Genomic DNA, 10,853 nt, shown 5'->3' with positions numbered 1-10,853 from the left:
TGCAAAGTCATCCGGTGTATGAATAAGAGACAAAATCAAACAAGAATTACATCACCAGTAAACTGACATTATATTTTATATCTCTGTTTATCTTTAAAATCAAAAGGAAGGTACATTCTGTAAGCAAATATAAAATATCAAAAAACTTGAACATATAAAAAACGTTTAATAATAAATCAATATCGCATTAATCGTAAAAGTTTATGGATAAAAGTTACATATTTTTCTTGTTAATTTAACTCGGCAACACATTCTATCAAATACGCTAGTTTTAGAATTACTATTATTTTGTCACGATGAGATACGAATATTTTTATCTATAAATCTCTTTCCTATATATCTCTTTTTAAATAAATTTTCTTATTTACTTCGAACAGCTTCTAATGGCGTATCATTTATTTCGATCTATCAGGGACATACTAGATTCAAACAAAATCTAACAATCTGAAAGTCCGAAAAATATCGAAGAGGAAAAGCAAAAAGGAGGCGATACCTCCGTACTGTAACAAGTTGAAACCGGTTGAGCCTGCGCAGTGCTCTCTTATTCGCTACTTGAAAAGGAGGACATATGGTAGATACGCTAGCATTTATAAAGAGACTGGAGAGCTAACTCGTTTAGATAGCTCGCAATTATCTGGTAGTATACCATTGGAGAACTCGTATTTGAATTTACTTTACGCGTCTTCGTTTAACTCCTACGTATCATCCTTGTTTTCGTCGTCCGAAGATCCGACTATAACCGGTACGAAATTTCACAGACTGTGTTTTCAGTTTTAGATTTAATATCGATTTTAATCGTCGATTGTGTTTTTGCCGAATAAAATAGAATCCGTGTCTCATCGTTGTACAACTATTGCTTGAAAGTGAAATTCAATATGTCCTTTTGCAACGCGATTATCGAGTTGATGCATGGTGGAGATAACCAGATAAGGAGCGTTTACTTCAGATGTGCCTGTAATTCTTTACAACTGTGAACGAATAATACAGAGATAGTATTCAATCTTGTAGCGATAAAAAGTTGATCCATAAAGCAACTTGTTTAGTGCAACAGGCATGCCATTATATATGCTTGGCTGTTTTTAAGTTAATAGATCTAACGTATTAATATGTTAAACCAATGTATTACATTTGCACGCTATATTAGTATATTTCTATATACTAATTTTCATATATATATTGTATATATATCAAACGTAACTCTGCAGTTATATAAAGGTATAGATTCTTTAGAAAATACTGGCACATTTGAATAAACAGAGATATAAAAATTACTTGCCACTGTATCGAATAAATATAGAGTGAGATATAGTTACTAAGCTTTTTATATTAACGAGTGTATTGCAGTAAGGAATTCATTGAGGACGCGATGAACCGGCTATTGTCTGATGGAAAGTTATTTGGTATTTCCGTTGACCTAAATAACTATCGCGCGTAACACGGAGATAGAAAGAAATCTCGTGGTACGATATAAGGGCAACTTAACTTCGAGATTGTATCGAGTTGTGTGAAAAACAACCAATCGGCATTCCTTCAGGGAACTTCTTTCTATCTCCGCGCTGTACTCTTTTCCTCTCTTAATCGTTACGATCTCAATACCGAGTCATGCCATTGTTATGTGCATACACGTATACTCGCTGTTATATACGCATGTACATATGCACGCATACGTACGTAATTTTCTATCCATGTACGATATACAGCATGTCCAATTTATCTCGAACCGCTGAAATATCTCAAAAAAACACGATGATACAAAGAAATATTTCAGAAAAAAATTGCATAGCACGGAGGGGGACATACCGTACTCTTGTGTATTTAATCTTGCGATCACCTTGAGAGTGACATTACAATTTTTGGACGGATACTTGCATCTTTTATTACATATTCTTGTAGCCGACGTTTGTAGCAAACGTTATCAAAATACCATAAACCCGTATACGATACGAACTTTAAAATCCGATGTGCACCATAGAAAAGTGTCAAGGTTATCGTAAGGTGAAGTACACAAGAGTATACTATATCCTCCACGATATTTTTCTGAAACGTTTTTTCATATTCACTGTATACTATATCTATATTCGCTATATTTATAAATATCGTTAAAACTTTTCTTCTATTGCACGTCTGTCGAATAGTTGAAACGATCGTATATTTCATTAATTAAATTAACGCAAATTTATTTCTAATTTTAATATTATAATATAATTTTATAATTGTTTAAGTGATAGCCAGTCTAAATTTTATTTTTATTTTTAATTCTATACATCGATCCGAATCGAAGTCGACAGGCTTCTTAAACGACGCATTACATATCGTTACAGAAATCAAAATGCCAATTGATTTTTATCAACTTCCTGGAAGCGCTCCGTGCCGTGCCGTTGCATTGACGGCTGCCGCGCTTGGTATCGAAATGAATTTTAAGGAAGTTAATTTAATGAACGGAGATAACTTAAAACCAGAATATTTGAAGGTACGAGTAATTAATATATAAGCTAAACATAATTCTATTACACGTGTATCGAATTCCATTAAAGCAAGAAATTAATATCTTGTATCAAATACTCGAATGTTTTAATATCTTTGCTAATATATTCGATGTCTCCTTATGTACAGATAAATCCACAGCACACGATACCTACAATCAATGATAATGGTTTCTCCTTGTGGGAAAGGTGAAATTGATTTATATATAACATTATGAATACTTCTTTAATTTCGAAGAATCTTGTTTCTTTTTCTCAATACGATGATCTACTGTTTGTATGCTATATAAGTATACCTGCACCTAAATACCCATACGATTACAGTGCGTATGATCAGGCGAAAATAATTCAGATAACAGACAATTGATCATTAACTAACGTTTCGTTCCAAGAAATAGAATCCTATTATCACTCTAACACTATTTTCTAATTCTGTTGTAATTGTGTCTTTCCTTTCGGTAGATTTGCTATTTCCGTCTTATAAGTCTGTGTTACAATTTTCATGTATAGAGTATTTGTACTCTAACACGAACGAGCAATGATAATGATTAACAAGATCGTGTTATGTACGTTCTTCTTCTTTCAGTCGGGCTATTATGTCATACCTGGCAAATCAATATGGTAAGAATGACTCATTGTATCCAAAGGATCCGAAGAAACGTGCGGTCGTCGATCAAAGATTGTATTTCGACGCATGCACCTTGTATAAATCTTTCGCAGACTACTACGTAAGTTTAAAGCCGTTTAGTAACTTTTTATGGCGTATTGAAAGGAATTTCTGTATCGCGTAACATTCCTAGATTTTTTAAAATAAAAAAATTAATTGATAGATTCTTACATATTTCATTATGCGTGGTATTCGTAAATAATTTCTTTTATTTTTATAAAAGTAGACAATTTAGGTGATATATACGTGATTTTCTTGTCGAATCATTTAAAACCGCTATTTAATCTTTAATTTTAGAATCTGTACGAAGCCAATAATTAATTAACGATCTTAAAATTTGTCATTAGTATCCTATAATTTTCGCCAAAGCTCCTAAAGATCAAGCGAAATACGAAGCTATTGGTACGGCTATGTCTTTCCTTAATACGTTCCTCGAAGGACAAGACTACGTGGCAGGAAAGAACATGACTCTCGCTGACCTGTCCATTGTGGCCACCTTGTCCACGGTAGAGGTAATTTCCTTGAAAGTATTATCTTATCAAAGAAGAAAAAAAAAGAATCCAATTTATATTTGCAAAGTAATTACGATCTAATTTCTTTGAATAATTCCTATTTTCTATCTAAAGAGAGACAATCTTTCTAAAGAGAATTTTAGAGAACTCTTCTATGTAAAGTCACGTTTATTCGTTACGTTATTTTAACAACAGGCCATGGACTACGATTTCAGCAAATATAAAAATGTGACCAGATGGTATGGAAAGATCAAGTCGGAAGCTCCAAAATACGAAGAGTACAACAACGCAGGCATAAAGGCATTCAAAGAGTTGGTGGATAACATGGCGAAGAAGTGAAAAGTGAAACACAATAACAATATTCGAAACCATGATTCCTTTTATGTGAATTCTACGTGAATAAATTTTTTATCGTTCCCTTTTACAGAAAGGAATTCTGCTTACCTATAATTATAGAGTCTAAATGATACATATGTAATTGTCTTATATATATACTGTTATTGTTTTATAGTTTGCAAAGGATGTATTTATTATTATCAATACCGTCCAAAAATATCTCGGCATTGTCAATTCCGTCAACTCCAACTTCGCTCAATTTTTAGAAGCGCTTCGCGCGAGATCATCGTTCGCCCAACCAATTTAATTGTCGGATCGGTAATTAACGTAAACATAGATAAGAATGTTGGACCAAAGTCACGCAGCCTTTCATTACGTTTGAAATTTTTCTTAGAACTCGTTCATTTTCTCGACATCGTTCGAAAACAATTTGTACGTGGCGTTACTAATTCATCGTCGAAAGCGATCAACCAATGACACCAGCATGGCATCGTCAGCAGTCAACGTGTTACACGTGGAAACTTTACAAGTGAATAAGCACGAGCCAATATTCGATTGTTTTAATGAATATTACTTCACAAATGAATATTTTCCCTCGGCGTATTTACAAGTTAATGCTCGTTCACGCTCGTTCATGCTCACGATACTGTCCACATTTGTTCGTCCATGTTCGTTCATGCTTGTCCGCGTTGTTCGTCAAGTGTAGATCCGGCTCAGAATGCTCGTAAATGCTATAGTGGAGTCGTTATAGCAGTACATCGACGCGTATACGCTATCGAATTTATGTTTCTCCCGAAATTCTAAAAATTGGCAAACATTAAGTTCCAAAAATATTAATACATTGCGTATTAATATCGTCATATGTGTATACTGAATTTTACATAGTTTCATTTTAGTTTTCGTACAAATAGAGGTAACCAACGACATCGTTGCGTGTCTAATTCTGTTTAATTTGGCTGTCTCTTGCGATGACGTTGTTTTAATATCGAAACGAACGAAAGAAATAATTCTACATGAAAAATTAAATCAAAAATATATCGCAAATTTTGAGAGATTCCAGGATATACTAAAAACGCGTTGCAATAGTTGTCAGTTTGACGTTCACATGCGGTAAAAAAAATACAGTTTCGAACCTATTTAAGGTAAAATTACCATTACCACGCACGATACAGTAAATAGTGGAATCAGCATCAAATACGTATTAATGAACCTTGTAATTATAGTAGCCACTTGCTGTTCGCAATGCGACCAATTTACTTCAGCAGTGATCATCCTTTTGATTCGATGTTCATTTGCTAATTATCCTCGACCTCGGTTTCACGTACGTTTTAATTACACTACAATGATCGGTAAAACACTTTCATCGATAGTTGCTTTTCCGTTTGCTATAACCAAATGGAAAAGATCTTTTCATTTCTACGAGGAAACTTTGAATCCTATCGTAAAACATCCCCTAATGAATAAAATAGTTTAATAGTTTTAGAAGGAAATGATATTTCTATAAAAATGTGACCATTTGTGATTACTTCTAAGTTAAAACAATTTATTTTAATATGTATTACGCGGTCGTTGAATCCGCACTAATTATAACCGAACCAGGGATTTTTATACAAATTTATATTTTTACGAACACGAGTAAAGAAATAGAACTTAAATAGAGATTCGTTTTGCTTATTAAAGATCATAACGAGTACTTTACTTTGCATATTTTCGATATCTTATATATTTTTACATATTAAACATATTCTGTACATCTTTGTCTCTTTAACAAATACTTTTGGCGTGTAGATATTTTCTACAGCCATTACATACATGTGCATACATATTATATGTATATGTACATCGAATGAGTCAGCGCACAAGCTCTACTCGTAATCAATTCACCTGTACGAATAAGAGAAAGCATATTCATACCTTTCCTATCGTTCGCAAGGAACGATCGCACTAATATTTCTCAAGACAGTGATAATTATTAAAAAGGAATTTGATAGCACACGCCAGCTGTAAAATTATTACTATTACGAAAAGGTAGCAATTATTTCTTCGCATGTTCGTGATCGTGTTCACTGCTTCGTATACCGATTATAAAGGGCACTAAGATTTATTAATAAATGAAATTTTTTTTATTTATTAGATTTATTTACAAATTAAGCAGCTCTCGACAAGTAAGAAATATGACTTTGAATTTATCGTATACATATACCCAATTCTCGTTGTTAGACAGTTCAATAAGTCGACTTCTTTACGTTTTTTGTACGTACGCTTGAACTGTTTCGCGTGTATCGATTGCTTGTTAATGGCGCGCGTACGTAGCAATATTTCGCTACACACGTAGTTCCAGATATATAGTTCACGCATATATAGCATGGTCGTATGAAAAATAGTTCTCTATCGATTACATCGATTGAAAACAAAACTGTGGCGATACGCTTCAATCGGCCAAGAGATGAAACCCTTACTTGCCGCGCGCTTCCGCGCGCGTTGCGCTTTGAAAACGGTTCCCATCGAATTTCAGTTCGGCAATCTGGCCATCGCTCGTTCCATTCGTCGTAAGAGCAAACGAATTCTTTCCTCTTTCCAATTTTTTATCGTCCTTTTCTGTTTTCTTTCTCTTTTATGCCTTTTTCCCATGCAAATTCTCTATCTTTATTGGACCTCAACTAGAACCGAATATTCATGGTGCAAACATTGGAAAATCTCACAATAACTCTTGGCATTGTTGAACAATGACGAAAAGAATGTGCCATAGGGCGCATTAAATGCGAAGTAAGGTACACAGGATAGTTCTGTAACTTTCGTATGTGTGTATATTGATTTAGTTAGTGATATTGATTCTATCGAAAATCGTTGTGAACGAAACCGGCGCCGCTGAAAAAAGGGGCGTGTATTGGAATATTTCGATACTTTTCACCGACGGTCTCGAAAGTTTTAAAGTTGCAACGAAATATTTTTTCGATAACGTTGAAACGATACTTCGCTAGCATGTGATACGCAGCAAATGTTTAATTGCATCGGACGGCAAGTCACAAGCTACACGTGTGTTTAAAATGTTCGACCAGTTAATTATTATTAATGATTTCTATCTATTCTTTGCGAGGAATTATATTAGTTTCAATTTGATACTGCGTACTACCATCATGAATTTTAATTACATTGTAACTGATGTTGAAATATATTCTTTTAGTTAACGAGCAATCATGTCAGTGGATCTGTACTACACGCCAATGAGTTCACCCTGCAGAGCGGTTCTCTTGACTGCCGAGGCCATTGGTATTACTTTAAATTTAATAGAAATAAATTTATTTGAAGGCGAACATCTAAAGCCAGAATTTGAACAGGTCAGCGTGCTTAATTATGTCTTGTGTTATCTATTCTTTACGAAGTTTACTATATCGCATATTATTAAATTATGATCAGTATAGAAAATATTGACGTATTAACTGCTATAAGTATAACCAATAGTATTAAAAAGAAGATATCTTTAATTCTTTGCAACCCAAGCAACATTTAACATTTCATCTCTTCTAATTCATCCTCGGAGATGTACTGTTCGTAATTTAGATAAATTTTCATATTTTCGTAGCAAATAACGTATCTATATTGGTATATTTCCATGAAGTTAATCCATAACATAAAGAAATACGTTTTATACGTTCAATCGTTAATCATTCAAAGGTTAAAAATCTTAAATAAATATCAAGAGTCATTTACGTAATAATGTCAATTGAAATAGTATTATTATCAATACGCTATATTACATGGACCTATCAAATTAATAATGTACGGTCAACGAAACGTTATACGCTTCCTCGATTATACAGCATTCGCAACAGTTAACTGAAAGTAATTAATAGAACGCAATAATTAATCAGAGGACTGCGTTTATTCTGTTTTATTTCGTTCTTCGATATCTCTTCGCTATTCTTTTTATTCGATACTTACACAGTATGTGTTAAAATGAAATTTTACGATAACGCGTAAAATAACATATGGCGATTATATTCCTATTACAGCTGAATCCACAGAAAACTGTCCCGTTTCTTGTAGACGGCGATTACAAACTATCTGAGAGGTTTGCAATTAATTAATATGCAATGTGTATCATTTTCGTTTCTTATCGTCCTTTAATCTCTTTCAATAAACGATTGCAGTCGAGCCATCATGTCATATTTAGTTGATCAATATGGTAAAAACATTCGTCTAAATCCGCAAACACCGGCTGGTCGAGCCTTGGTCAATCATCGATTACATTTTGATATTGGTACCTTGTATAGGGGCATGAAAAATTATTACGTAAGTTATTCAAAATTAAACCACTTTTATATCTTTCTTGTGTTTTCTTCCTTCTTGAAATAGGAGAAGTAAGGTGAGAATATAAAATAAATGATTATATCCTGAAACTGAACGAACTTGTTACAGTATCCAGTCGTGTTTAAAGGGGCAAATTACAATCCGGAATATTACAAGGCACTCGAAGGCGCGTTCGATGTCCTCGATAAATTTCTAAATGGGCAAGATTACGTCGCTGGACGCAATTTGACCATTGCCGATCTCGCATTGGCAGCCACTGTATCAACAACGGAGGTATGCATACATCATGAGAAAAAGGAAACGTTAATTGGAGATTTAAATGATGATTACTGGTCGTAGGTTTTCGGTTTCGAGGTAGAGAAATACGTGAATGTTGCCAAATGGATGGATAAAATAAAATCATCCGCGCCAGGTTATCGTAAAGCCAATGAAGAAGGATTAGAAATAATGAAAAGATTGGCCGATGATGCGAAAAAGGAGTAATCTATGCCACTATTGATATATTAGCATGTTATTTGTTAAATTTAATAAAATTGTAGAAAGTAGAAAGTAATAAAGTAAGCCTTCCTTAGAAATACATTGAGACTTTATGATCACTCTGTATTTATCTCTGTATTTAAGAAGAGAAATAATCATTTAAGAACTTTACAATATCGTTCAACTCTTCATACATATTTTATGTATCTATCGATACATATATGAAAAGTATTTTATCTAACTTTATCACTTGAAATTATTAAAATTTTTCCAAAATGTTTCCTACAACAGTAGTATATTACTGTAAAGACCAACCAACCTACACATTATAAATTATATTTATAACGATATTATACAATATATTTATACAAATATTATACAAAAAATATGTATTTCATTAGGTATCCTTTTTCGCCCTTTCCCCAAATATAGCAGTACCAACTCTAATATTAGTACTTCCCAACTCTACCTGCATAAAGATATCATATTTTAATACATGTCTGACACTTTTAAGAAAGTATAACAATTTCTAGTAAAATTACCGCATGTTCATAATCATTTGACATTCCCATTGATAACTCTATCTTATTTAAATCAATACCCAATTCTTTTGAAACTTTTTCTCTACATTCTTTCAGACGCAAAAAATCAGGATTTGGTCCTTTAGCGAGATCATATCCAAACATGCCTATTGTCATAAGACCTACAAATTCTAAACTTGTACAGTTATCGATAATATGCTGAACAAGAGTACAAACATCTGTGATTTCACAACCATTCTTTTCTGAAAATGTAAATTTATAATATATTTAACTTACTAAATTATAAAATCAGAATAATTCTAATAACTAGAAGCCAAGACATAGCTTACATTTATTTGAACCTATTTATTTGAAGATGAAACAAAAATTTGCATGTATTTCATATTTTTAAGATCGTATAAACATTATGTTAGGAAGATTGAATATAATAAAACATGCAATATTTTTGTTCATAATATTTTCATATAGAAATATAAACAATAATTCTAACCAATTATTAGAATTACAATATGTAATACCTTGTTCGTTGCTAGTATTCACCTGTACCATTACTTTTAATTTCAAATTTTCATGTACTCTAATTTTAGACCAAGAAGTATTTAATGCTGATGCAAGTTTTTCATTATCTATTGTTTCAATAATATACAAATTTGGAGTAGTTAATAATTTGTTTATTTTATTACGTTGAAGGTGGCCAATAAAATGCCAACGTATATCTGTACATGTTTCTAAAATACTTGAGTGATTTCCTTTTTCAACTAATTCATTGACATAATTTTCTCCAAAATGTCTTTGACCAGCTTTATACGCATCCACAATTAATTCAACTGATTTCAATTTACTCACAGCTACTAAACGTGGCTCAAAATACTTGTATTCCTGTGAAAAGGAGGTTAAATATACAAATTATTACTATTAAAATATATCTCTAGTGTTTTATGTTTATATTTTTATTTAATCCATTTACATAATTCCAAAATAATTATCATTATATAAATTTATATAATATTTATAACATACGGGTAGCCTTCTAGCAGAAGCAGCAATAATTTTATCTCGCACTACTTTTAAATTCGTTACCAATTCGGCCATTTTGACTACTTTTTAATCTTTTTTTTATAATATTTTCTATCACTACGAATAAATTAGGATGATATTATACTATTATATAATATTTAAATAATACTTTATCTATTCTTCTTAATACATATAATAAATATGTATTACACGTTTTATTTGAAAGAACTGTTCCGACTGAGATAAAACAAATTTGTTATTAAATTACTGTGTGTAGCATTATAAGAAACCATAATTGATGTTATAATCTATATTCGACATTACAGGTTAAACCGCAGCGACAATTATATGTTATGACAGCAAGAAAATTTAGAAAACAATTAATAAGTGTAATATAACAATATGACTTTTTCCTTTGTTTCTATTTAAATTCTAAAATGGAATACAATATATTTGACAATTAAATTAAATTCTACATAAATTTATCAATAAATGATATGTATTGTTC

At 32.1% G+C, this 10,853-nt stretch overlaps 2 protein-coding genes across 3 annotated transcripts; one reads left to right on the top strand and one right to left on the bottom strand.

Moving 5' to 3' along the window:
* Positions 1-606: 606 nt before the first annotated feature.
* LOC100646009 lies at positions 607-8,886 on the top strand. The gene is made up of 11 exons (XM_012316660.3): positions 607-742; positions 2,322-2,470; positions 2,614-2,672; positions 3,070-3,211; positions 3,498-3,662; positions 3,858-3,998; positions 7,187-7,336; positions 8,012-8,070; positions 8,150-8,291; positions 8,418-8,582; positions 8,649-8,886. The coding sequence occupies exons 2-11, from the start codon at positions 2,330-2,332 to the stop codon at positions 8,790-8,792; spliced, it is 1,308 nt and encodes a 435-aa protein (XP_012172050.2). The 5' UTR covers positions 607-742; positions 2,322-2,329; the 3' UTR covers positions 8,793-8,886.
* Positions 8,885-10,743, bottom strand: LOC100642538 (pyridoxal phosphate homeostasis protein). Of its 2 annotated transcripts, none has more exons than XM_012316637.3 (4): positions 10,349-10,743; positions 9,847-10,207; positions 9,329-9,570; positions 8,885-9,251 (listed from the first exon to the last, which is right to left on the bottom strand). In XM_012316637.3, exons 1-4 carry the CDS (start codon positions 10,418-10,420, stop codon positions 9,150-9,152), a joined length of 777 nt encoding a protein of 258 aa, XP_012172027.1. In that variant the 5' UTR covers positions 10,421-10,743; the 3' UTR covers positions 8,885-9,149. The 2 variants fall into 2 exon arrangements, with proteins under 2 accessions (XP_012172027.1, XP_003400988.1); XM_003400940.4 differs by having other exon boundaries at positions 8,885-9,255; positions 10,349-10,731.
* Positions 10,744-10,853: the final 110 nt, after the last annotated feature.

This window comes from Bombus terrestris, chromosome 15 (assembly GCF_910591885.1).
Source record: "Bombus terrestris chromosome 15, iyBomTerr1.2, whole genome shotgun sequence".
Lineage (NCBI taxonomy): Eukaryota > Metazoa > Arthropoda > Insecta > Hymenoptera > Apidae > Bombus > Bombus terrestris.
Note: the sequence above shows the minus strand (reverse complement) of the source record. Positions and strands in the feature narration are given on the sequence as shown.